Here is a 27,130-nt window from a genome sequence, read left to right on the forward strand (position 1 = left end):
TGAAAAATCTCCGTAACCCGATACAATAATATCCCCGTTATACCCGTGACACTGATCAATGGGGAACGTTGATGGCAATATACGTTTATGGAAATTCGAACGTCTTACTTGTTCGCGAAAGGACACAACGATTCCTCCAGAGTCGTCTGACAAATTTTCATTAAACCCTCGCCGTTGTTTTTATGTTCTCGTAGATATAGATTACCGCAGTGGCGCATGTGCAATTTTAACTGTCGACAAGTGATCTAACGAAAATGATTAATATTAAACGCAACGTTGTATTTACAACGCATGCAACGCGTATAACGCGTACTACGGTTTATTACTTGAAAACACAGAGAGGCCATTTCTTCTCTCTCCTTTAATTTTTTTTCCTGACATTCGACGAGCGACGACGCTCGTCCCTCCGAAGCGATCAATTCTTCATTATTTTCTTTTAACGTCACTTGGAAACTTTTAGACTGTTTAACGATAAACGTTACAGGATAATAACATTGTACGGTCTCACCTGTAATCTCAACGTTCCGATCTCGTGCAGTAACTTCTTAAGACGTTTCTCCTTTTCTTGATATTTCTCATGTATGTCCTTCAACGACTTGAAATAAACGTTTATATTATCGTGCAGCAACACCTTGCAACGCATCATCTTCTTCCTTACGTAATAATATTTTCACCTTGGTCTCGGTTAAATTAAGGAAATAACGAAAGAAAGATGGAAACGAACGTATACTCGAAAAAAGAATCGATCCAATGTCTTTCCGCGTCGTTTATCGGATAATGATCGAGTCTGTTTATTCGGGGAAGCCAATATATAACGTATGAGCGATAATTGCAAAGTCGTGTCATAGGGCAGTCGCCGTAAAGCGGATCGTTAAAAACTACCGACTCCAATTTTTCCAATGGTCGCAAACTTTTTATGTCCTGAAATATAATTAAGAATCGCGGGAAACGAAAATGGAAGGAAGCTAATCTCTCTCTCTCTCTCTCTGGGGAGGGTGAATAGTACCTTTATACGATACAACCGGTTGCCCGCCAGATTGACGTACTTCAAGTTGCAATTTTTCGTGAATACGTTTGGCAATCTTTTCAACTTGTTATCGGCCAAATTGAGTTCTCTCAAGTACTCCAACTTACCGACATTCTGCCGAATTAAATTCGTGCGAATGCGAATGTTATCCGTTTCGATAATATCCGTTAATTTAATTATCGACGAGAAATAAAAATGGAAAATATCTTTTGATACCGTTAAACGATCTATTCTGTTTCCCGATAAAGAAAGAATTGCCAATCGTGGGATCTTCGATAGATTAGGAATTCGTTCGATTTCGTTGGAATAAGCGTAAAGCTTTTCCAATTTCGAGCATTCCTTCAAAGGGGATATATCCTGGAAAGGGGAAAAAAAAAGACAAGAAAAGAAAAGAAGAGAGAGGGGGAATCAAATGTATAGACGGTATCGGGGGATAAGAAAGTATAACAACACCTTTAACTTGCACTCGATCAGCCATAATTCTTGCAAATAAATAAGTTTCGAGAGAAAGTTCAAAGATATCGGGTCTGCCTGTTGACCGATTATAACCAATGTGCATACATTTAATTTCGTCGAGCAGATGTCGCGGAGCGATAGGTCTTCACGAAAAAAATACGACTCTTGGCGCTTCTTTATTTCCTTAGATCTAACTGAAATGGACGATTAAGGATGGATCAAAACAAATGGACGTATTTCGACAGGAATAAAGGGATTAAACTAAGGTTTTTTACCTTTCGACGAAACGTTTTCTTCCTTGACGCGTATCATCGTCGTAACGGCTTCGATGGTAAAAACACAGTGGGCTATGAAAGATCGATCTTACTCCGACTATCGGCTATCGCTTCATTTTTTATTCAATACTCGAATTATGCAGTTGCTACATAGTTTCTTTTTTTTTCTTTTTTTCTTCTTTCTTCTCTCGCTCCCTCCGCCCTTTTCTCCTAACCGTACATATTCGTATAGACGAACAAGTATAGGAAATGATGCACATACGAGTTTGCGTAAAGTATCCTTGCACGTATGCGTATTATACATATTTGCGTATGCATTACATTTCGGCAGTACACGTACATCAGCGGCATAATCTAGCAATTGGTAAATTATTATAACAACGTAGAAATTAAACGTGCCGAATACGAATGCGTACGTATGCGCATGTACTCTGTTTTTACGAAGTGTGCAACGCGCAGACTTTCAAACTTGTTGGAAATTTCTCGAAAAAGGGAAAAACAGGAAAAAAACAGGGAAAAAGAAAAAGCAAGTTCGACTGCTGCACGTAAAATAGAAGCAATTATGCTTCCCATGGCGCATTATTAGTTTGGGAAGTAAAGAAAAAGAGAAAAATATTGTACATACACGAAAGCGATTAGCTTTCTTTTCGCAATTTGCCGCGTCTGTTGCTCCTTAAGCCGTCCTAGCTTTCGTCGGGCAATATAAATACCAAAATGTTTACAATTCGATCCGTCCAACGATAAAAATGAATCGAATACTTAGCTAATTTACTGTTGGTAAAAAACTTTCTTCTATGTACAATACGATACGTAATCCTAACAATTTGGTATAATACCTCAGAGCCATTTAGATCATAAATTGCGATCTTAGCGAGCGCATCGTGAGCGTATTCGAGCGAAACGCGTAAAAAGAAAATGAAAAAGGAAAAGAAGAGAAGGGAAAGGAAAGGAACGAAAGAAAATGAAAGAAAGTCTGAACAAACGAATTCTGAGAGATGAATTCAGAACGATTTCCGAAACGATAGAATAACCCAATTGTTAGTTCTCGCTTTTTTAAGAACTAACGGTACATAGTTATATAAATTTAATTCGTTCGCGTATTCACGCGAAAAAGATTCTTCGCTCTTTGACAAATAATTTACGAATCACTAGCTCCGAGGCATCTCATTCGTCCTCGATAAAGAAGCGAACGAATCGTAATAGCATAGGGTATGCGAATTTTGACCTTTCTCTACATTTTAATATCTATCTTGAATATATCTTGAAATATTATAGCGAAGCTTTTTAACGTGTATTCGATGAGTTGAAGTTTACAAGTTCTATGTATGTATATCGTGAAATTTTAACCGGTACGAAGGTATAAAAAAATTACACGCTCTCCCCTAGATACCGTAAACCTCGATCGCTTCTTGTTGTTGCTTTTACAGATTTTATAAAAGATTTCCTATTATATTATTCTTTCTCTTCGTCCGCTTCTCTCTTCGCATCACAGCGACGAACGTATCTTGGATAATGACATGGCGTATATCCTTACGCAGACGCAAAGGCTTCGAAAAGACGCGAGTCAAAGGAGCTCCTCTCTCTCTCTCTTTCTCTTCCAAAATTTCTTCTCGATCGTATCTTCAATTAATTCCCAGATCGTGTCAATAGAATAATTACGCGACTTCGTGCGTAATCTCGGCCGTTGCCTATTTCGAAAGTGCGAAAACAGGGAAATAAGGAAAGACGACATCGTACGAGGAAGCTATCTATGGATCGATCCAACTCTAAGATCGAATTACTCGTTAGGAAAGGCGTGAGATTCATCCAAATTGAAATTGATCCATTGCCCTCAGCCCCGTACAACTGCGGAGCTTTTGAAATTCTTTGTTCGATCTTAGCTAAACCTCGGGATAAACGTAAAAATTTGTCGCTTTATCGATCGCATCCAAGCGAACTTACATTTCTCTCCCTCACTCTCGCGATCATATAATTTTGGAATTTATCGGTTTACCCATCTCTTCACAGCCTCCGACCAATCCGTCTCATTTTCATCTTCATTTCCACCACCGTCTCCCTCCTCTCTATCGCCCCTATCCTGTTCCTGTTCGTTCGACGAGGTGCGCTCGGTTTGCGACATATTGACATTCCTCGCTCTCAATTCGGCCAGAAAATCGTTCTCCTGTTGATAACGACGTTGAAGTTCTTCGCGCCAAGAATTACCACCGCCACTGCTATCGTCACCGTCTTCACCTGCCTCGAAATCTGCAAACAATTCCGTCCATTTTAAAATAATTATTCGCTATTAAATTAAAATATCTATGCTTTATAATTCTCGTTGAACGTTAAAAATTGCTCTTGCGTGAATCATTTTCGTCGCTCGTTATTAGTCATATAAAATCACAATGTCGTTGATAATTAGGACGAGTGAGAAGAGCGAGTCGAAACGATAAAAATGTTCTCTTCTCGCCGACTGATACTTTGTACAGTCACGTTGCGAATTACAAGGAATCTTTTTTTTTTCTTTATAATGAGTATCTTATTTATAATACTTTGTCTCGATTTCGAATTTATTCGATAAGAGGACGAGAAAATGATATCGTGTAAGTACAAGCTCTGCTACGTCTCTCCCGACATACCGATTGTGAGATGAAATGTGATAGAAATGCGAGATCAAACGGAAGGTCGTAACGCTCGAGACAAAAACACGTTTAAACGATCTGCTAGTTCTCTCAACGCGTAAACAACTTACCCAGCGGTTTTCTGAGAAAACGTCCCGAGTTGTGAGAATGGTCCTCCTGGTCTGAGTCTGCAAGCCACCAGGACACATTCACAGGGGGTGCATCACACACATTCCACAACACGTCTAGAGTGTTATTTTGTATATTTTTAGCACGTCCGACTGTCGCTCGAGTCCACGTTTAAGTATATATTTTTTTCTTTTTTTTTCAAACGTCTACCGTCAGTCCAATTGTTATCAAAGTAAGACTAAGGTTTATCTCCTCTCTATGCGTAAACATAATTCTCGTAATCGCGTGACTCTGTACGATGAATCGATATGGAAAAAAAAAAAAAAAAAAAAAAGAATATATATGAAAAAGTAATACATATTGTACATCTCGTTTTACAATTGTATCTCCTTAATAGTCTTGCGTGTATTGTAGTCTGTGCTACGACTAGACTAATGTTTTCTAAAAACTATTCTAAGTTAGAAAAAGAATAAAGTAAATATTAACTAACAGGCAAGTATACAGAGAAGAAAAGAGAAGAGAAGAGAAGAGAAGAGAGAGAGAGAGAGAGAGAGAGAGAGAGAGAGAAAGAGAGAGATAGAGAGAGAGAGCAGTCTGAGTAGTATTTACATCAATGAAAAATGATATAACTATGTTCAAACTTAGAAAGCAGCATGTATGTATGTGTGTTGGTAGTCCAGTGTAAGGTTTTGTATTTGCTGTAAAAATTGATATTTTCCATGGTATTCGATAAGAGATATAGATTCAACGCGTTATTGATAAAAATGATGCATATTTAATTAATTTGACGCTTTTCTCTCTTTCTTCGAGCTAATAAACGTAAATTGATTGAAATTTTTTAAATGAATTTAAAATAAATTTGTAGCATCAAATTAATTTCATGTACATCCTTGAAATATCAATGGTCATTCGGACTCTAGAGTAAAATCGCTATTTTTCTTTATACTCTTAATCGCTCTAACGTTTTCCAAAAATTTAAACCAGATTAGAATTTAAATTATAGCAACGTGTTAATAATGAGAATCGAACCATGGCCTTATCTTAATACTTACACGATTTTCTTTCCAAGAAGAAACCGAGCGTCTATTCATTTATTTACTCGTTTCTACAATCGATATATATACATATATATACGTACATATATATATATGTAGCATTTTACATGCTGTATAGCATTTGTAAAGTGATATATAAAAATGCCATATAACATCATGCCTGTATATATTTACACACTCATTAACAAATACGAGTATATAGTTTGAAAAATATACGAATGACTAAGTAATCGTTATATTTATTTCTTTTTCTTCCTTTTTTTTTTTTTATAACACAATGTAGATATCGTGTCGACAATAAAAATTTCACGAATCTTTTCTCTATTAATTTGTATACGATTTTTTTTGACGCATTGTTAAGAAAACGTTAAATCGCCAAGTCGCTTCTGAATAATAATAACAAATTTGTTGCTTTATAAATGGCTCACCTGCTCTTCTGTACTCATCCAAAAGAGTAACTCTTTTCAACTTTCGCAAGAGGGGGGGGGAGGGAGAGAGAGAGAAAGAGAGCGAATTCAACGTTTCAAACAGTATTCATTACTGTCTCTCTAATAATACTAATTGTAAGATAGACACATGCTGCTGAAGAAAGACGAACGGCTGTAGATCTTTAACGAATCTTCGTGTGGTTATTATGCGTGTACACAAACGATTATTCTGAAAAATTGGCAAAAAGAGAAAGCAAATAGATGAAGGAACGCGTAAAAGAGAACGATTGTAATAAAGAGAGATGAGAATTAAAAAGGAGAAAGAAAAAGAAATAAAGAAAAAGAGAAGTGGATAAAGAAACAAAGAAAAAAACTATAGAAAGTAAATTAAAAGGTAACTAAAAACTATAGAAAGTGCTCTCTCTCCGAGGTGTGAAGAAATTCATCCATCATCGTATGGATATTGAACTTTGAATGGACTCTTTTGCATATCGAATTTTAAGTGCCATTTGAAACTACAAAAAAATGATTTTTCATTCGTCTTTATCAATTGTCTGCATTACATTGCATTGAAACATACCTGAATTTAATTCCCTGACCAACGTTGACATGGCATTAGTAACACTGTCGGCAGCTACCAACAGATCGTTCCGTAAGGATCGGCCCAAACTATTATTCGCACTGCTGGAACCGCTTCCTGGCAGGCTGTTTGTCCTGAACGCAGACCTGACATCGAAAATCTCTATTTTCTTTGCGCAAAGCCACTTTAAACAGCAACAAATTCAACGGCTATTGCAACATGCTGCGTGATTATTTGCACAAGCATAATCAATCAAACTTTCGAATCTAATATCTTTGTAAAAGAATCTTATTCCCGTGACGTAGTCACGTGAAAATACTCGTAATAATAAGTGAAATGGCACATAAGCTCTTATCGTTCAAACGTGTCAAATAATGGGCGAAAATAACGGAACTTGGCGTACATGCAGTAATCATAGTGCTTACAACTATATTAATTGTCTAACGGATAAGATCGTCATATTTACGTATGCATATACATGTACGTATGTATGTATGTATGTATATATATATATATATATATATATATATATATATATATATATATATATATATACATATCAATGCATTACTCCTTACATCTCTCTATGTACAAATTTGATTTCTCCAAATGTGCTAGATCTTTATCTACAATTCCTCGATCCTTTACACACCCTTATCGTTGCATTATATGCGGATCTAGATAATTTTTTTTTCAAATCAATTCAAATTATATTTTATAGACCTATTTGCACGCGCACACACACGCACGCACGCACGCTCGGTGAAACGTCGGTGTAAACGACAACTAGTCTTTTTTTCCCTATTGTCGATATTTACGATAACTATGTACACAGTATGCACACGCGTATGCATTAATTTAACTTAAATAAAACGAAAAAGACTAAACAATTTCGTAATTATTACGATTAAGAAAGTTTCCTACGTATCCTAACGTTTCGTTTCTATATTATATTTTACTATAGTAAAACTAATATAAGGTAGTATTGTCGTAAAGCATTGTGAAAGGGATAGAAGCATAAGTGACACTAAGCGATTCTTTCCTTTTCTGACGATAAATCGTTAAAATAGATAGAGCGTATACATAATCATATTTTCTGACGTTTACTTGTGTGCGAAGCTAGTACAAAATTGTGCTTGTTAATAGCCCATTGAAAGCTCATAGAAACGGGTATCATTGATAATGTGAACATGCAACAAAAGTACCTATCATTTTTTAATAACCTTATAGCCAGAATATCCAAATATAGCTAGATTCAAAATTTCTTATTATTTCGCAAAAATTCTTTTCTCTTTAAATATTTTCAATTGTCCACTACATTATTGTATCCCTGGCTATAGGCATTATTTAAGTGCCAGTATCTAGGATTCATTCGCTGTGCAAAATATTTTGTACAAACTACGATCGTCGCAACACAAGAAATCGACTACATATACGGAAGGGGGCGAGAAGAAAAAGAAATACAATCAAGTACATACTACTGCGTATGTACAATTAAAAATAGGGAAACAAATCAGATACCTAAGAGCAATTGCCATGTAGTAAATAATAATCAACACACATATGTGTGTGTGTGTGTGTGTGTGTGTGAGTGTATGTATGTATGTATGTATGTATGTACACACGCACGCACGCACGGACAGACACACAGAGGATAAAAATCGATTTCTTTCGGTAGATATTAGGCGAAAATAACATTCTAATTAGCTCCGAATGTGTATACTTATTTGTACGCACTTAAAGAAAGAAAAAACGAGAAAAAAGGAAAAGAGAAAAAATAAAAATATACGAAGAAAGATGTAAGAATTGTTCGGGAAATCTTAATATTTGTTCTATTCGCTGAACTTTCAAAGTAGCACCTAGAATGTTCTGGTCTAATTATTCTACAAATTATTCACTTCCCAACATATTCTCATAATACTTTCTCGTATCGTCGTCGTTTTTTAATATTTCTCGTTTTGTTTTCAGTGTGTTTATAGCATACGTTTTGTACATGCCATCCTACCTTACGTCGCCTCCGACACACGAAAGACTATCTGGAATAGGATTCTGTATTGTCCCAAGCATAGCACTGCTCGACATGTTCGGTACCGACGTCGTTGGTACGGAACTCTGGTAGCTTTGCGACATTTGACTTTGTTGATTTTGCTGCTGTTGTTGCTGTTGCTGCTGTTGTTGCTGTTGTTGCTGTTGTTGTTGCTGTTGTTGTTGTTGCTGCTGCTGTTGTTGTTGTGGCTGTTGCTGTTGAGGAGTCGTTGACAATGTTCCACCTGGAGTGGCTGGTGCCGATCTGCTACTTGTCACTGTACCAGGAGGTAACGGAGGAGATTTTGTGCTTCTTGGCGAACTGTTTGGCGTTGATCTAGGAGATGCCTGATGATTCTACGAGAAAGTTTTGGCAAGTAGACGAATTGCTTTTCAAACTAGAGGAAAATTTCTTGAAAATAATAACGCTCTCATTCTCTTTCGATCGATCTACATACCTTCAACATTTTCATAAGACCTTCTAATTGAACCATTAATTGTCTCCTGGAATCTTGCAAAGTTGCCAAGTGAGTTTCCAATTCATCCTTTCTTTGTCTCAATGCCCTCAATTCCGACATGAGAGCAGGATTCTCTAATCCTGCCGCCTCTATCTCTTGTTGTCTCCTATAATATAAAAAGATAAAAATATTTAGTAATAGAATTGATTTCTTTTCTCTTCTACTTTTTCTTTTTTTTTTTTCCTTTTTCGCCGTAAAAATAATTTATGAGTACGAAAAAAAAAATCTATACATATCACGTGAATCTAAGTTTTTTTGTTCTCGACGAATGATAATATATGTGCGATCGAGTATGTATTTCGACAAAGTATAAACCGTATTTCTCTGCTCTAATATGCTTTGCTATGCAACCAAAGAGACATCAAGCTCAACTGAATGTCGTCATAACATGCGTGACTCTAGGATGGTTCGACGGGATGACTTGGAGGTTTAGGCTCGATATAAAGGAAGATAAACGACACAGGTATACCTTAACCTTGCAATTTCTCGCATTATTTCTTTATTCTTCGCTTCTAACTGCGATATTAGTTCACGTTGCGCTCTCGATGCGTCCAACGATGCCAAATTAGCGTCCGACGGTGTTCTACCCTATATATAAGAGAAAAAGAAAAGAATATAATAATATGGAACTTGGAAAGGAATGTAAAGTAAAGCATTTGTAATGCGATTAGATTTCTTAATGGCCAGTACTTACCGCTTGGTCAGCTTGCGACATTCTGGACGTAGTACGAGGCTGTCGAAGTCGTTACGAGATCAAAATTAGTTCTGACACGTTATGATGAATCAGCGGAGTTTTAATCGAATTTGTTAAATCGAATTAACGCTGAAACTTATCTCTCTCGTGCTTCAAAGTACTTTGTGTACCATCGATCGATTATTAAATACACACTTGCTTGTTATACTCGGTTTCGAGGAGAGAATAGAAACAAGAAAGGAAGGAAGGAAAGAAGGAAGGAAGAAAGGAAGGAAGGAAAGAAAGAAAAAAAGAAGGAAAGAAAGAAGGAAAGAAAGAAAGAAAGAAAGAAAAACAGACAGACAGACAGACAGACAGACAGACAGAAAGAAAGAAAGAACGTACTACTCGAAAAGATAAATAAGCGTTAGTCGACTTACCATGGTCCTAGCTTCTTGTGCCAACCTTTGTGCATATCGTGCTATTAATTTATGTTCGTCGTCCAGTCTTGAACTATCCATACTGAACGATATACCAAAAAAGAAAAAAAAAAAAAAAGAACGTAAAAAAAAATTAAGTAAAGCGTGACGTTCTTATGCAAAGTCTCGTAGAAAGCAAAGATAAAAGTGAATAAATAAACCAAGATTCGTCCCAGTTCTTACCTTCTCAAAGTAGATCGGCTATCCATGGATCCGGAATCGAAGGGAGCCATGAAACCTGGATCTGGAAAACCGTTGTGAGATGGTAAAGGTGACGGTGGGCTGTAACGCAGTGAATTAATTCCAATTGCAACATTATATACCAACCGTCGAGATATTCTAAATTCTATTCGATCTTTTTCTCAAGAGACACTCACACTATGTGCGACAAATCCAACGTTTTCTCTGGCTGCTCGGGAAATCTAGGTATGTTGTTTTTCCCCTTTTCGGGAACGCATCTGAAGCTCTTGCGCAAAGAATGGCCAATTTGTTTGCTTGGCGATTTCTGTCGACAGGAATATTATCATTAATTAAAGAGAGCGTTGATGGGTTCATTAACCGAGTCGATCGAACAACAAACTCTACGCATATAAAATATAGATTAATCCTAATTGTGCACATCTCAAAATAATTTCTAGTTGTGCATTTGGGCTGCCAGTGATACACCTGCCAGACATTTTGAAAAGCTCTCATTTATACGGAATAAATAATTTTGACTTAAATAAAAAAATACTCTATATTTTTTAAAGCCTAAATAAGTAATCAATAGGTAACGTAGGAAAACGTATTTTCAATTTTGACATTATAAAAAAAAAAAAAAAAAAAAAAAAAAAATCATGAATCATACAATGCAAAAATTTATATGTTTCATTTAAAAACCAAATCTATACTCAAGTGATCGTTGCAAAAAGTATAGTTACTTTATAACTACAAACATAGCTTTTATTTCGAGAAGGAAAAATTACTTAATTATTACTCCATCAATCTCTGTTATTTTCTGCTTTTGTCTTCATTCATACAAATTTTCATTTCTACAAATCAACAAAGAATTCATTTGCTGATCAGCATCAAGTCCGTGTATGTTCTTAATTCCTAATCTTTTTAGTAAGTAAACGGTAAAGAATCTAGGTTGATTGCTACGTACAAAACTACTGTACTCTCGGGTTTCGTGATCGTTGTTGTGAGTCCCGGAAACTTTGCCACGCCAAAAGCAATCCTGACACAATTGATAAGAATGACATTTTTGACATCTGTATCGGAAACCGGTAAAATTTTCCTTGTGACAGGCATCGCACATGATGGGATGAGCCACTGTAACGATTAAGGCTTACTTAGAAATCAAATGGATTGAATGTATTATAGATAAACTATTTACGTACCTGTTTCAACAGCCGCCATTCTGTGATATAACGGGAGCCAAATCAAACAGTGCGGCCCGGGATCGGACATGAGTGTATCCAAAAAATCATTGACCGTCACTTTGGAATTCTGAAAAGAAACACATGGAATTGATGGGAATTGCTTCGAATAAAAAGCAAAAGAAAAAATTTACAGAGGGAAAAATGGTGCTCGCGAGACCCTCCGAATATCCAAAGGACGGTGACTCGTAGACCGCTGCCGTTAATGACAAAACCTCTTTCAGGTAGTCGGCGAACCTCCAATGTATCATGTGCCCGTTACCGTCCGATATTTGTGAGTATATATCTAGATGAACATGAGATTCGACGTCACCTTCGTCTCAAATATTCGCATTTTTAAGAATAAAGAGAGAAAAATAATAGGACGACTCACATCGAAACTTGTCCATGAGCTTTCCAGCACACAACGTGGCCAATGCCACCTTCACCGAAAATACGGATATCTTATTATTTTCCCTGGAAAAGAAGAAAAAAAGAAGAGAGAGAGAGAGAGAGAGAGAGAGAGAGAGAGAGAAAAGTTAAAAAAAAAAAGGGGGAAAAATTAAAAAAGAAAAAGAGATCCATGTGAGAATTATAACACAGCAATTTATCGTTTTTCGAACATACCCACTGGTATACGCTGCCAAGAGCCAATTCATCAGTAGAGCCGTGGTAGCGTCGACTTTGGCTTGTTGAGACACCGGCACCCTCTTGTTAAGCGCATGAAATAAGGAAGACAGAAGAGTTTCTAGCCTAGATACTCCCAACGTACTAGACGGCTCTAGAGTATTTAGGCCGTTTTCTCGAAATGCTTCGATCACATTCCATATGTCTACGTTGTGTACTGTAAACAAAGAATCAAGATATCGACCAAATAGACGTCATAACAATTTAATAGAGTTTCAAGTACGAGATCCTTACGGTGAACTTTCTTCTGAATAAATCTAAGCTTGCAAGCCGTACGGTAAGAAGCGAATCGTATGCTGTCAAAGTTTTGTTGGCGCATCTCTTGCAGAAGTTGCAATCTACTGGCTTCACCGCTGCTGCTATTGCTAGAACTTCCTGCAACCTCTTCCGCCATTTTCCTAACAAAGAAAAAAAAAACAAATTATTCGGACTATTAAATTGCATCTGACATCCTACTAGCGTTTCTTTCATTTGCTTTAGAAAAATATCCCGTTTTTCTTATCTACTCTCTGTAACCGGCTCCTCCTGTTATTCCCTCGTAATCTTCCATTATGCTCGAATTATTTTGACAAGTCGACACGAACGCGATACGGATAAGGGTGAAGCTGCAATTGGGAGGCCTAACGCGAGAGAAAAAGAGGGGCAGAGAGAGAGAGAAAAAGAGACGAGAGAGAGGGAAAGAGAGATCAGAGTACACACACATACACACACACACATACGTGCGAAAATCGAATTATCGATCGTTCAGACGGACACATAGACACACAAGCGCGTGTGAATTATCAAAAAACATCGTACCAATAAAATATCCGACTAGTAATACTAAGAGCAAAATTTGGTCTCTTTCGAACCTTTTAGTTAATTAATGACGTGTATATCTCTTCCTTTGATTAGGCATCTCGTATTCGCCTTTCATCATCGAGATTCATCATCGAGGCTGATCCTTTGAAAACGACTGAGAGTGTAGCTTTTCAAGCACGTTCCCCTTTATCTCTCTCCGAGATATATGTACTTAATATTTTACATACATTATATACATTATCCCTTATATACACGCCATACGAATTTGACATATTCTTTCTAGAAGAGGAAAACAAAAAAGACACGAAGGAGAATATATTATTACAAGGACACGTAGTTTGCATTTGAAAAACTTTCATAGAAATGTGAAGAGAGATACAGATATGGTGGTATTGATATCTGGAAATCGTATCTTTTTGCATGCTAGATGAAAATCTTGCTCTTCAAAGCAAGGACGCTCGTTCTTTAGTCATTATCGAGATTCATAGTTTTTTTCTCCACTCAAAGGTTATACAATAAGAAACGACGAGCTCTTTCAGTCGGTATATTAAAGCGCACGAGTGACGGCACGGATATTTCAATGAACGAGCGGCGTCGGACTCGTGAACGTCGTTTGCAAAACAAGAAAATATTAAAAATAACAAATACAATAAAAAGTAGAAAATGATTCGACGAACACGCGCGCGCGCGCACGCACACAGCATTGGTATAAATTTTAAAGAATCATGAAAATTTCATTCGTTTGCAAAGAAAAAGACTTTCTTAACGGCAACGAGGAAAGGAAAGAAGATCGATAACTCTGTAATATATAACTCTGTTGCTCGATCGTTGTCTTGCAGAATAGAAACGGAGACAGGTGCTCTCTTCGACAAAGAAAAGAGACACGATATCTCAATGACAAAGACAAATATCGTCGTTTAGAGAAACGATCAAAGAGTCGAGTTTCTAGTCGAAATGAAACAAAGTCTTTCCGCAACGCGGAATGCATCTCGTTAATTGGAGTTCGTTAAAGCGAGAGAATAGCACGTTAATTGTTTATTCTTGGAAATAGTCGATAATTCCTATTCTCTTGTTTAGTACCATTTAACTTGGCTGCCATAATAGGATATATTATATTTGTTCCAATATACGATAATAACGTGATTATTATCGTCTTTCGAAAGTCTACTATTCGCTATATATTTATTCGAAAAAATGAAAATAAAAAGAATTAGAGAGAAACGATCGGAAAAGACGATTCGGATCCTTTGATGTTCGTCTCTATGTATTCAAAATTGGAATGCGTGTGTATACATGCATATCATATTCCGTGAGGTATATTCTTTCAAAAGGGTTGAAAATATCGAGGAAATACTTAAGCGAATCGAGGGAAAAAGCCTCTCGACTCATTATTGTGAATAAATGAGCCGTAAAAATGAGGAGGATCTCCGATACTCGGGGAGTGACCTTCCCTGCGAGTCTCGTTACGCGAAACGCGATACGCGGCAGAGAATGATGTTTTGCGAAGTAGGGTGAACCACCCTTTTCCATTTCTACTCTTTTCGAATTGTCGACCACTTTTCTTCCGTTTCATTAAGCGCTAGAGCGAACTTGGAATCGTACTTTTTAAAGCTGCTCTATTTCTCTCTCTCTCTCTCTCCCTCTATGCCATCGCGCATATTTAAAAAGTATTTCCCGCCACTTTTTCAATCTCCAACGTATCAGACTTTGTGCTATCTTCGGCGTTGTTAAAAAAAAAAAAAAAAAAAAAAAAAACAAAAAAAACAAAAAAAAAACAAAAACAAAAACTGCAACATGCTCGGTAAAGTCGTTGAACGAGCGAGAGAGGGTCAAAAGTAGAAGAGAAAAAAAAAGGACGACGAAGTGACAAAAGAAAAGGGAGGAGGAGAAGAAAAAGTAGAGGGAGGGAAAAGAGAAAGAAAGAAATGAAGCTGAAGCAGGAAGAAGCGAAGGAGCGAGTGGCCAAGTTTGAATCAATACGATAAGTGGGCCAGGTGGGGGCGTATAAGATCAGCCGAGGAGACAGAGGAACGCGGAACGCACGGGAGAAAAGCGTTTTGGTCCGTAGAAAGGAACGCGCGAAATGGGATAGCCGGCCAAAAGGCGCGGCCAACTTTGGATGGAGCAATCCTAGACGCGATCGAGATATACAGGAGAGATAACTGGCAGAAAAAATCTAACCTATTTTATCCGATCGGTTTTCGAACGATTTTCTTCTTCTCTCGATTTCTCGATGCTCGTCTCGATCATTTATTTCGCTCGAAAAGCCAACTAAATGAATAAACTTTCTCGATATTTTCGAGCACATCAATAAGATTTAGTAACGTAAACGTAGAAATATTGAAAGAAACTTTAAACATTTCCAAGTCTATCTTAAAGACACGACCGAAGAAAAATAGACGTCATGAATGGGAGAGTTCATTGAACTCATGAGCGTATCGTGTCTCGGACGTTATTAAACTTGTATTATCTTTCGAGTCTGATGAAAAAAAAAAAAGAAAGAAAAAAAGAAGAGTCGAATCTACTATCCGCGAGATAGGAAAACGTTGAGGAAATTGGATTATTATTTCGTTTCATTATTCGGTGGGATTTAGCTTTAACGCCTTTACAAATATACCAATGGCATCTTTGGTCTTTTGTCGATTACATGTTCATCTATTATTATGTTATTTGCTATCCGAGTTAACTTTGTTCTTCTTAAGACGCTTCCAATATATGCTGTATGCGCGCGTGTAAGTGCCTGCGCGTCTACGAGCAACGACCGACCGCTAAATCGCGTTAGCAATATGCATACATAAATCCAATTTAATCGCATTCGACGCGACTTACTTTTTTGACGTTAGCGATGCGTTGCTACATATGTTGATAATGAGACGGGAGAGTTCTTTTTGTATTTATTTATTTATTTAATTTATTCATTTATTTATTTTCTTTTTTTCGCCCTTTGCCCTATCCACGCGACAGATCGAAAATCCTGAAAGAGCATCATTTATCTTATAAATTTAATTCGAAAAAAGATCACTTTAGATCGTTTAGAATTCGTGCGAGAATTCTAAACGAAAAAAAAGGATTTAAAGGAAAAAGAGAGAAAGACCGTGCTGAATAGATCCTTGCGTACGGAGTAGAAAGACTTCTAACCTCTTCTCCTTTTCCTTCGGTCAAGGCTTTATTCGATGATATTTCTTGGTAAATCGCATTGCTTTCGATATCGATGAGGATAACGACAGGACTGGACGGGAGGGGACGGGATGGGACGGGACGACTAGGCGATCGAAATGAAAAATAATGCTAGAATGATGAATAATTAGTGTCTCCTATTGCAATCGGTCGAGTTAAAAAAATCGACTCGAGAGATGCTCGAGATTCGTACGCGCAGAGTTGTCGCACCTGATTTTATCGAATTCTGAATTTATACACGTACCTGTGTGTGTATTAGTTAGAGAAAAGCTTTGGGAATCTTGAAAACACCGTGCTCACGTTTCCTCTTCCTACATCTATCTTGCTTCGTTGAATGACACGCACGAACGTCGTATCGTGGCGGTGATACGAAAATCACAAGGCAACAACAACCATTGAAAACGTTCAGTGGTAAGAGTAGTCGATCGAGAATGAAAGATCAGAAGGTGTGGATGGCGTTCGATGAAAACCTTTTTCGTAGAGAAAACCTTTTAGAAAAGCTAACGCTTTTCGAAGCCGTTTTTCTTTCTCCTTGAAGAAAGCTCTCTCGACGAACGAAGAAACAAGAACGTATCGCTTAGTACGAGACAGAGAGAGAGAAAGCGAGAGAGGGAGAGAGCGTTGCGATAAATAAGCGAGCCGGTCGAACGTCGATACGACCCGCGCCTCGGCAGCCCCGCGGCCATCACTGATCGCTCGCGTTCGGCCGGCGATGCCCGACCGCCACGCCGCGCCACGCAACTACGAGTACTTCCGAATATTCCCGACTACCGCCGACTATTACCGAATCCTGGCGCCCCAAATTAAACCACGGAACGAGAGGAATCGGAACTTTCCGAGGGAGCCCGCGAAAATCGAAACCAATATACGCAATCCCGATCCCCTTCGATATTACATTATTATACGTTATTATTCTTTTGAAAATACATAAATCCGTTCAACTTGTCACTTGCGCATTCTGCTAAATCAATATATGACCGACTTCTTATGTTTATATGAGATTCTCTTCGAAAATAAATTCTAATTAAGAAATAAAAGCTGTTCGAGAGGAGGAGTTGGAAGAATTACAACGTTCATTTCTTTTTTTCCTACATATGACAATCCTATATATATTTAATCTCTAACAAATTCAAGATACTCTTTAATTAATTCAAAAGAAATTTTAAGAATTTTCAAACATGAATGATAGTCAACGAGCACCTTAATTAGCAGTTTTCAAATAATCGAGAAAACACGTACTGCGTATCAGCCTTTAGCTGCGATCCTCTATGCCGCCATGTTTGTTGGATATGTCATCGAGTTTCGAACGCCTAAGGATCCTATTGCATATCTTCGCCACTTTTCGCTCGCAAAGCGTATCCGATCTCGGGGACAGATACAAATGAAATATAATGAAAATTGCAAAAAAGAAAAAAAATTACAACCAAATAATAAATATATATTACCATCAACGAATAACAATCTCTTTCCTTGAACGGCCATACTCCTTGAACGGTCCGTAATTAACGTAAATACATTTATGCGTGTCGCGTTATGAAAGAGACCTATGTCAAATATCAAATTTCTCTTTCTATGTTCTATTGGAATATTATTCGGGTTAATTCAATTTAAATAATATTGGAATATTATTCGGTATAATTGAAATAGAAGAATATTTTTTAATTATGGCCATTTTCCACCAAGATATTATATGATCGTTTCAAAAGCAATTGTTTCAAAAAAAGATTCGTAAAAGGCTGATGAGATGCTGTAGAATAAAAGCGGCGACGTAATAATTAGCATAATAAAGGTGTTTTTTTCAAGAAGGCAAAAATATTAAAATAATTAGTCATTTTATCACTTCTATCTATCCTGAATGAATGTTTATTAAAGGACGCAACCAATTCTTCTCTCTATTTCGATAGAGCCTATATAGAAAAATAGAGACGATAAAGATATATAGTACAGAATTGTGAGTGATATGAGAAGCGCGCTAGCCACCCTCTTGCGTTCTACGGCGCGAGCTCTCTTTTTGGCACCGTTCTCTTTATGTTTAAAACATTTGGCACAGAAATGTTGCTGTCCAACCTGCAACTATCGTTCGATGTAACGGTAACGTTAATGAAAAAGGTTCTATTCGTACGGTAATATCTCGATTTGTATCCGATGACTGTTTCGGTCATCGTCATCAAAACTAAACCACCATGCCGGATTGACTAATTGTTTCGTTATTACGCGATACTCATTGCAGTATTGAGAGAAAATCTATCTCTGCCGATTTAATTTTCCGTAACTGGAAAATGCACGAACGATGATGAATCGTGCTCAAAGTGCTCCAAGTACTCGAGGACGAGAGGAACTCGATATATTTTTACCGTACCGCATGCCAGGTAACGTCGCGCCTTGTAATCGTTTGCAGGGACAGACTGCGTGGGCAGTGAACTAAGAATGCTATGCTAATGCGCTAGTCGAGGACTGTACACAGACTCGTTAGACTGTATTTTGCGGTTAACGAAATAACTTTTAGCGCGACGCAACGCAGACAGGGAAAGAGGGGAAGAGAGAGAGAGACGGACGTACAGACACACACAGACACACAAGGATCGTCTTCGTCATCTAACAACGCACGCGTGGAGAACTCGTGCGTTGCCCACTTATAACATATTTCATTTTTCCTCGCAGCGGCTCTATTTTTGAGCCGAAAATCATCGGCTGCGGCTCTTTCTAGCTGTTTCACCAGACGCGGAGGAAGTCTTACATATAACGCGAGACGGAAGAACCGTCGTCTCTTTAGGTATCGATCGTCGGCCGTGCGAGAAAAAGCGTGATCATGGTAAGGATCTCTCTCTCGCTTTCTCCCTCTTCCCCCACTTTCCGTCCCTTTTCTCAAAGACTGAAAGAAAAAACAAAAAGTCTTTTATTAATCTATTCGAAGAGTAAAACATAACGTAAAGTGTTAATACGTGTTCATTTATCAATCAATTAAAGGAAGAAGACGACCAAAAAATGGCGGTAATGCGGAAAGCCTTCCAAATGTTCGACACAACGAAGAGCGGTGTCATCGATACCCTCAAGATATCAACAATATTGAACACGATGGGTCAGCTCTTCGATGATGGTGAACTGAATGCGTTGATAGAGGAAAACGATCCCGAAGGTACGGGCAAGGTGAACTTTGATGGATTCTGTAGAATCGCAGGACGATTTCTCGAAGAGGAAGACGCCGAAGCGATGCAGGAGGAACTCAAGGAAGCCTTCCGATTATACGATAGGGAAGGAAATGGTTATATCACTACGGCCACGCTGAAAGAAATCTTAGCTGCGTTAGATGACAAATTAACTAGTTCCGATCTCGATGGCATAATCGCTGAAATTGATACAGATGGTTCTGGAACGGTGGACTTTGATGGTACGCTTATACATTATTTTTTTAACATTTCTACCTTTTACACAGAATTTAAAATGTCTTCAAAGTAACGTGACATAATGTACCTTAAGACATTAGTCACATTTCTATTCGCGTATAATTATTTACAGAATTCATGGAAATGATGACAGGCGAGTGAGGATGGGAAAAGTGAGTCGGTTTCGAAAATGACGATTTCATTTTCTGGAAACATCATAAAAGACCAATATTAACGATAGAGAGAAAACAAGAGAGAGGGAGTGAGTGAATGAGAGAGAGAGAGAGAGAGAGAATGTCCATTGGAGAGAAACCCTGTCAAATTCAGCGTTCGTTATATTAGCGTAATTTCTTAATAAAACGATCCTTTATCTAGTTAGAAAGAAAGAGAAACTACTTCAGTGTACCCTGAAACGCGTTAAATCTCGCGTTAAGATCCATATCGGAATTTACAAAAGATATCGGAAAAGAATTCTGTCGTAATATATTTTTATGGCAATTTATTTATTGTGCTTTCTCCATATTAATCATTCCCTTTTTATCTTTTTCGTATCAAGCGGTACGCGCACGCAGAGGCAAACAAATACACACGCAAACACTCCGGTAATGCGTGTTATTTTTAAGTATGACATTGATCAAATTCATATTGCTACGATATAATACACTAGTCACAAGTATTTCGGTGATGATATTACTGGTTGATCGTGTTGGTCAGTTGACCCTCGTGTTTGACGTCAACATTGCAGACATAAATGTTGGAAACGGCAAGAGCACCGGGAGTAAGAGGTCTGTCCAATGGATAACCATAAGGCTTGCCATCGAGGGAAATGGCACCACCTATGATTTCGGAAATCATTTTGTTCTGATAATGGTTATCGACTTGTTGATCCTGAACAGTTTGGCTGCTGGTTTGATAAATTCCTTGGTATCCACCGGCGTGCGTCTGTCCGCTGCTATAATGTTGCGCCGGCTCTTGTTGTCCTTGCCAAACACCGTGTTGTCCTTGCCAGTGGCTCGTACCGTACACACCACCTTGTACACCACCTTGTACACCACTTTGTACACCACCTTGTACACCTCCTTGTACACCTCCTTGTACACTTCCTTGTGCACCTCCTTGTACGTCACCTTGCAGACCTACTTGTACTCCTCCTTGTTGTCCTCCTTGTACTTGTAAGCCTCCTTGCGGCTGTCTTTGTACTCCCGCTTGTACGCCTTCTTGTACGCCAAGTTGCACGCCACCTTGCACGCCGTGTATAGGTACGATACCTTTGACATCGTTATTCATTATTTGAATGCCTTCTTGTACGCTATCATACATACCTTGAACGCCAGATTGAACTCCGCCCAGAACGCCGCTCAAAACACCGCCCAGAACGGTCGATTGTTGCTGTCCGCCGTTAGGTGTCTGTTGTTGTCCATATTGGTGATACTGTTGAATGTGCCCATACTGATTAGCTTTTACTTGGGTGTATGGAGTTTGTCCTTGTTTCGCGTAGAAACTACCTTGTTCTGTGCCGACGGCTGGAAATAATAAATTTTTTATGCGATCAAACTTATCCAGTAGCGTCCAACTTGATCTTTTTTCCACGGATAGGATACTACCTTCGATAAATTGTTCTAAATCATTTTGCTCAGGCAAAACTTCCATGGTTTTTTTCACGCCGTGTATCTGTTGTTGTCCCTGTTGCTGCTGGTATTCTTTAGCTTCTACTATTTGATAATGTTCCTGATAATTCTGGTATTGTTCTGGGATAACTGGTCCGTAATTCGGATTCTCTTGTGTTGTCGACGCGGAGATCACTACGAGAAGCTGAAGCGACAAACCGTTGGAAGTACCCTTGGGAAGAGATAGCCTGGCAGGGAAACCATAGACGTGCTGTGGCTGTAAATATATACGAGGGATCGTTATAATCTAGCACTTCCATTTGCCCTTATCTTATTATTAAAACAAATCATTACTTTTGTAATGTATAATGGCTGCTGGGAATTAATGGCAGCATTTACACCTTCTTGAATAGCTTGCGTCGATGGATAGTCGTGGCTTTGTCCTGACGCCTGTTGAGAGTTCCTAGATATAATATTTTGCCCTTGTTGCACTGTAAATCAAATCATATGTGAATCATTTTCTTCTTCGTCGTAGAAAATTTTAATGGAAATGGATGTTTTTATAAAGGACCTCGGATGAATTTCATACGTACGGTCTTGAACGAATTGGTCGAATTCTACGAATAATTGTCTGTGTTCAGAAATACTAATTGGTTGTCCTTGGTTATCGTATTTTGGTCCAAGATAAACGCGAACAACGGCACCGGAGATGTGACTCTGAGATTGAACGATGATCTGATAATTGTACGGGTGGTGATCTAATCTCATTAATTTGGCCTGAATAGTTGGTCCTTGCTGTTGTCCTTGCTGTTGTCCTTGCTGTTGTCCTTGCTGTTGTCCTTGCTGTTGTCCTTGCTGTTGTCCTTGCTGTTGTCCTTGCTGTTGACCTTGCTGCTGTCCTTGCTGCTGTCCTTGCTGCTGTCCTGGATGTTGTCCTTGCTGTTGTCCTTGCAGTTGTCCTTGCAGTTGTCCTTGCAGTTGTCCTTGCAGTTGTCCTTGCTGTTGTCCTTGCTGTTGTACTTGCTGCACACCTTGTTGACCAACCTGTCCACCTAGAATTCCTTGTCCTTGTTCTTGAACGGTTGCCTGATTAAGGCTCACATAATACTCATCGAAGAAAGTCGTCAATGGAGAGACAACAACGGATTGAATTGTAACGCCAGGAAGAACGAGATCGTTGTATTGATATGGTGACAAGGAATTTTGATAGCGCTTATAGAGATTGATTACTTTTTGGTAAAGTTGGTAGAAGACTGGATCGCGAACGGATGTCTCGGGAAGTTCCAAAACGGACGGCGTGTAGTCGTAAATGTTTTTAACATGGGGAGCGTTGCCAAGGAGATGATTAGCTGCTGCTTGAAGACTGCCATAGTATCTATTTAAGAGGAAAAAAAAATAAAAAAAAAACAAAAAAATGTACTATTTCAATCTGACTATTTTCATAATATAAAATCTATCGTATATCGACGAACCTTGGATTTACGCTTTTCCCATTTCCTTGAATCAATTCGGCAAGTATGTTTAAGCCTTGCGGTTGGTAAAGGGATAATAAGCCACCTTGTGCAGTTTGAACATATCCAGAGTCGATGGCTTCAATCAATCTCTTTTCCAAATCCTTCACAGTTTGGCTCAATTCTTGCTGTTGCGAGCCTTGTTGTTCAAGATTCAAGTATTCTGGACGGCCGGGGAATGAGAGACCATTGGGATGTTGAAGACGAGGCTCGAACGGAGCCTGTACGGTAACGTAGTCGAGTTGATTAATTGGATCAAGTCCGTTGGCAAGGCGGTTCAATTGGTAATGGGCCAAAAGTTGTTGGTGAAGATAGGCGGATTGAGCTCCTGCACCGATAGGACTGTCTTGTTCCGACCACTGAATTCCGGAACCTCCTAATTGATAGTAATGTTGCTGCTGATGCTGCTGCTGCTGCTGTTGCTGTTGCTGCTGCTGCCGCTGCTGCTGCTGCTGCTGTTGCTGTTGTTGTTTCTGAAGAAAAAGAAAAAAAAGCAAAAAAAAAAAAGAAATGGTTTATTAGTCAATTTTAAGTTTAAGGAGATTTTCAAAGTAACAATTAACAAACGAGCACGCTTACCTGTTGCAGAATATTACTAGCCAAATGAACATAGGTATAGTAATTTGCAAGTCCAACATCATGCGTGAAATAAGAAAGCTGATCTTCTCCGTGAGGCAAGTATGCGGTTTGGTTGACAGGAATAACAACATTTTGAACGCTTGGAGAATGAATAATTTGCGAATTGATTTTTTGTGCTTCCTGGATGATTCTAGAGTCAAAGTAATATTGGGGAAGGATTTCGTATAATGGAGGTAAAATTACCCCCTGAGTGTCTTGACGTTGTAAGACAGCAGCGATGAAGGCCTATTTTATCAGGCAAAAAATCGTTTCGTTATTCTATATGAGATATTTTATATAAAATTCGTATTAAAATGTTGAAATATACCTGGAGGAATTGTCCTTCGTTGACATTAACGCGAGCATAAGCTGCAGTAGACAAGAAAGTTTTATAATCGACGGCATCCAAAAAGATCTTCAGAAGAAGAGATGCTTCCTTGCGCAATTGAGCGACAGAGTTGGAGAAGGCAGTGCCCTTAGGCTGAACCAAACCAGCTTTAACGACATTGCCGTAATACTTGGCTATTATCGGATTTTGATACATGTTGGAGTTTGCGATAATGTCATAGTTATGGCCGAGTTGATTTAGCTGCGGATTTGGTATATCATCCTGAGTGATCTGTTCAAGAAGATCGATGCAATTTTGCTGCTTCTGCAAGAGTTCTTTATTTGCTGTAATTAAATGAATATATGTTTTGGTGATTTGGCAGTTTCCTTAAAGTCGAAAATAGATAGATTTTTAAGCGGTCTTATAATGCATTAGACTTGTTCTTACGAGCAACATAGTTTATAAATAGTCTCAACTATTATAACGAGTAAATAATAATTATTTCTTTACTTACCAGCACGTTGCTTTTGCTGCGGAATTGTAGCCGCCCCGAGGGCCACGAGCGCCAATAAAAGGAATGTATACCGCATTGTGTCTGATACAAGATTGCGTATGCTCACGATGGGATTATGCACCACTTTTATACCTAAGACATATCTAAAAGTGCTTATAATCGGTGACCTGGTAGGGTCAAACTTTTCTGACCCCCGATGTCCCCCGCGATTTCATTATCTAATAGCGATACCATCCCCCGTTTACATTACGCGAAACGCGTCTGACACGGCCGATCGAAGGTTAAACCGTGATAATTATATTATTCCCCAATTATATCGGGTTGCGCTCTATCTTGAGTTGCTGCATTTGCCATTGCTACCGGCTTAGGGTATCGCGAAGAAAAGCCCACGTGGGGTATCATCAATCGGACGTCATTCGACGCTCGACTCTCTAATCACAGAGAGTCCGGTCTTTTCGTTCCAACAATTTCGATCTATTTCAATTTCTAGAATCCGACCAATTCTAACCTAATAAAAGGTGCTCGTTTACGTATAACTTTTATATAACTTTCATATTTTTATCGATCGACCTGATATCAAATTTATATCAAATATTATAACGTTTTCTTTTCTTTCTTTCCCATTATAAAATTCCCTTTTTCAACGATCGACATTGAAGAGGTATTATTAAGTCGATCTGCACAAATGCAGAAAATCCTAAGATAAGCTGCATTAAGTCCCTTTTGTAAAACCAAGGAATTAAAAGAATAGAGCGGACATACTTAAACGTATTAAACGTAAGGAATAATTTAATCGATAATTAAATTGTATGCATGTACATTATTTTACGTGATGATATATTTATGATGTAATCATTATTTTAATTAAAAATTAACGGTCCTTATCGATCTCGTGGGTTCAATGTATCATTAGCGCATGTATAACATGAAGACATCTTAAATTTTGCAATATTCAGTTATCTGAATCAGTCCACGAAAGGATAATAAAAGCCGATAATACTTAACGAACTCTCAGGTGATTATGGGTCTTGGGTCAGGGTTATCGTCTTGTTTTGCTGTCCCGTCAACAAAGTACATCGTTTTATGTCCTTGCAAGATTGCAAATCGAGATTGATTCGAGATTCAGTCAAGGACGAATAAAAAAGGTGACGATAATTTCGACCAAATTGAAATATCCATTATTTAACATACTTATATGATTTGGAAATATTTATATGATCGCTAAATCAGCCGCGCTATATTACAATATTAGTCAAATGTTTTAGTCAGCTTTGTGTTATTTAACTTATCTCGGGTGAGAAAAAAAGTTGCCCGAGAGCTGAATAGCTTTTTAAGATACCTCAGCAAAAAATAACGTAGTCGAAGCGACAAAATTCTAAAAAGAAACAAATCAAACTTTTTTCTTTTTTCACCTGTCTTTAGCTTTTACGTCGAATTGATTCGTTAACGAAAATCTAGGAGAAAAGATCTAGAAAGAAAAGGAGGAAAATATTAACAAAGGATAAAAAAAAGGAAAAAAAAAGAAAAAATTATTACATATCGTAGTAATCATAGTATTTTCTCCAAACGAAACATAATACATCAATATTTTATACAATCCTTTATATTATCATATTCGTTTAATTATTCTGTAATCGTCGTTATATTTTTCCATCAATTCGCCGACATGCTTAATGTACATGCTTAATTTTTGGCCGCTTCTTTTGAATTGCCTTTTTTGCTTCTCCATGGCTTCCCATTTTGCCTTTCCTTTCAAATCGAACGTACATTGGGCTTCGCTGATATTCCCTGCGATAAAATAGATAACGTTTAAAATAATTAAGCTCGCAATAAAATAATTGCGAACGAAACGGTTTCGTAATAATGGAAACTTCCAACAACTTACTATTTTGTCTATTGCAATCTTTATATTGTAGCTTGTTTGTAAAGGGCATAGAGTTCCAAGAGTTCTTCGTCGATAGGACGAAGCTTTTTTATCGCTGCTTCGAATTTCTAGGAAATTCTTTGTTCTTTAATACATTATACATTGTTTTTTTCGCGACATGCACGAGCAGTTTTTATATGTTAAGCTTCCATATGTTAACTAACGTAAACGATTAGGGATGCGTATTTTCTTATCTTGAGTGAGTTTCCGTAGCTTCTCCGTGCGAGCGTCGTGCAACCTATTTCTTTGCATTCGGAAATGTTCAAAAATCAGTACGAATGTATGAAAATCAGTAGTAGAGCTGCTGCGAGCTTTATCTCTTTTGTCGCAAATTTCAAGGGACGCCGCAGTACTAGTAACTTTTTCTTCGTGAAAAATGTCGAAAACAGCATTAACGTCATCAATGATAACAGAAGTAATTTTCCAACAATTTTGATGAACAATAGAGGAAAATTTTAAGACGTAAGGGTCAATCTACTGCGCTATTCTGGCGGAGTTTTCTGAAAAAGCTTTCTATTTTTGTCATAGGCTATTTTCGAAAAATAGCAAAGTAGCAAAAGAAAGAGAAAAAAACCAATGACAATGCGCATTATCATAATGACGCGTAAAGTTTGCATCATTTTCTTCTTCACATACAATCGAGGCTTATTCTTATAAATGATATCCCTACTACATATATATATATATGGAAAATGAAAAATCATCGGAAAGAATTGATTATTTTCGCGTAGATCCTCGCCAGGTCGATCGACTTCTTGCGTTCGTTGTCTCGTACCTGACTTGTGACGCGGTATTTCCGTAAGGAAAAATTTCTTTAAATCGACTTACAGAGAACCGGTCTAATAGCGACGAGAGGAGTTATTCGAGCGAACGAGGCCAATGTGCCACATCATCATCCCGGAGCTCACTCACCTGCGCCCCAAGACTCCACCCCTCCC

At 38.1% G+C, this 27,130-nt stretch overlaps 3 protein-coding genes across 17 annotated transcripts; 1 reads left to right on the top strand and 2 right to left on the bottom strand.

Annotated features, from left to right (window-relative positions):
• Positions 1 to 1,856: 1,856 nt before the first annotated feature.
• LOC124954696 (dystrobrevin beta) lies at positions 1,857 to 17,031 on the bottom strand. 14 transcript variants are annotated; one of them, XM_047507994.1, is made up of 18 exons: positions 16,552 to 17,031; positions 13,181 to 13,409; positions 12,564 to 12,727; positions 12,270 to 12,486; positions 12,037 to 12,119; positions 11,798 to 11,949; positions 11,625 to 11,733; positions 11,390 to 11,556; positions 10,623 to 10,750; positions 10,429 to 10,527; positions 10,207 to 10,288; positions 9,788 to 9,826; positions 9,563 to 9,681; positions 9,034 to 9,199; positions 8,556 to 8,932; positions 6,551 to 6,696; positions 4,490 to 4,603; positions 1,857 to 4,002 (listed from the first exon to the last, which is right to left on the bottom strand). In XM_047507994.1, exons 3-18 carry the CDS (start codon positions 12,721 to 12,723, stop codon positions 3,740 to 3,742), a joined length of 2,421 nt encoding a protein of 806 aa, XP_047363950.1. In that variant the 5' UTR covers positions 12,724 to 12,727; positions 13,181 to 13,409; positions 16,552 to 17,031; the 3' UTR covers positions 1,857 to 3,739. The 14 variants fall into 14 exon arrangements, 13 of the variants coding, with proteins under 13 accessions (XP_047363950.1, XP_047363949.1, XP_047363946.1 ...); XM_047507993.1 differs by lacking the exon at positions 13,181 to 13,409; XM_047507990.1 differs by lacking the exons at positions 13,181 to 13,409; positions 16,552 to 17,031 and adding an exon at positions 12,836 to 12,949 and having other exon boundaries at positions 10,207 to 10,231.
• A 1,928-nt stretch (positions 17,032 to 18,959) lies between these two features.
• LOC124954701 (troponin C) lies at positions 18,960 to 20,192 on the top strand. The gene is made up of 3 exons (XM_047508015.1): positions 18,960 to 19,119; positions 19,275 to 19,695; positions 19,824 to 20,192. Exons 1-3 carry the CDS (start codon positions 19,117 to 19,119, stop codon positions 19,850 to 19,852), a joined length of 453 nt encoding a protein of 150 aa, XP_047363971.1. The 5' UTR covers positions 18,960 to 19,116; the 3' UTR covers positions 19,853 to 20,192.
• Positions 20,184 to 24,585, bottom strand: LOC124954695 (arylphorin subunit alpha-like). Of its 2 annotated transcripts, XM_047507986.1 has the most exons (9): positions 24,269 to 24,578; positions 23,755 to 24,098; positions 23,388 to 23,672; positions 22,770 to 23,281; positions 21,891 to 22,672; positions 21,652 to 21,788; positions 21,295 to 21,574; positions 21,013 to 21,213; positions 20,184 to 20,958 (listed from the first exon to the last, which is right to left on the bottom strand). In XM_047507986.1, exons 1-9 carry the CDS (start codon positions 24,342 to 24,344, stop codon positions 20,381 to 20,383), a joined length of 3,195 nt encoding a protein of 1,064 aa, XP_047363942.1. In that variant the 5' UTR covers positions 24,345 to 24,578; the 3' UTR covers positions 20,184 to 20,380. The 2 variants fall into 2 exon arrangements, with proteins under 2 accessions (XP_047363942.1, XP_047363941.1); XM_047507985.1 differs by having other exon boundaries at positions 20,184 to 21,213; positions 24,269 to 24,585.
• Positions 24,586 to 27,130: the final 2,545 nt, after the last annotated feature.

Source organism: Vespa velutina, chromosome 16 (assembly GCF_912470025.1).
Source record: "Vespa velutina chromosome 16, iVesVel2.1, whole genome shotgun sequence".
NCBI classification, from domain to species: Eukaryota; Metazoa; Arthropoda; class Insecta; order Hymenoptera; family Vespidae; genus Vespa; species Vespa velutina.

What these genes read in the sequence shown, in the direction of transcription:
- LOC124954696 (XM_047507987.1), bottom strand. Translation starts at nt 12,879, where the DNA reads ATGGAAGATTACGAGGGAATAACAGGAGGAGCCGGTTACAGAGA. An exon ending in TATTCAGAAGAAAGTTCACC is followed by an intron (nt 12,487 to 12,563) that starts GTAAGGATCTCG and finishes CTTTGTTTACAG; the next exon opens with TACACAACGTAGACATATGG. An exon ending in AGCCGATCTACTTTGAGAAG is followed by an intron (nt 10,289 to 10,428) that starts GTAAGAACTGGG and finishes TATATCGTTCAG; the next exon opens with TATGGATAGTTCAAGACTGG.
- LOC124954695 (XM_047507985.1), bottom strand. Translation starts at nt 24,344, where the DNA reads ATGCGGTATACATTCCTTTTATTGGCGCTCGTGGCCCTCGGGGCGGCT. An exon ending in ACGAAGGACAATTCCTCCAG is followed by an intron (nt 23,673 to 23,754) that starts GTATATTTCAAC and finishes CTGATAAAATAG; the next exon opens with GCCTTCATCGCTGCTGTCTT. An exon ending in CGACCAATTCGTTCAAGACC is followed by an intron (nt 21,789 to 21,890) that starts GTACGTATGAAA and finishes TTTGATTTACAG; the next exon opens with TGCAACAAGGGCAAAATATT.
- LOC124954701 (XM_047508015.1), top strand. An exon ending in TGGAACGGTGGACTTTGATG is followed by an intron (nt 19,696 to 19,823) that starts GTACGCTTATAC and finishes AATTATTTACAG; the next exon opens with AATTCATGGAAATGATGACA.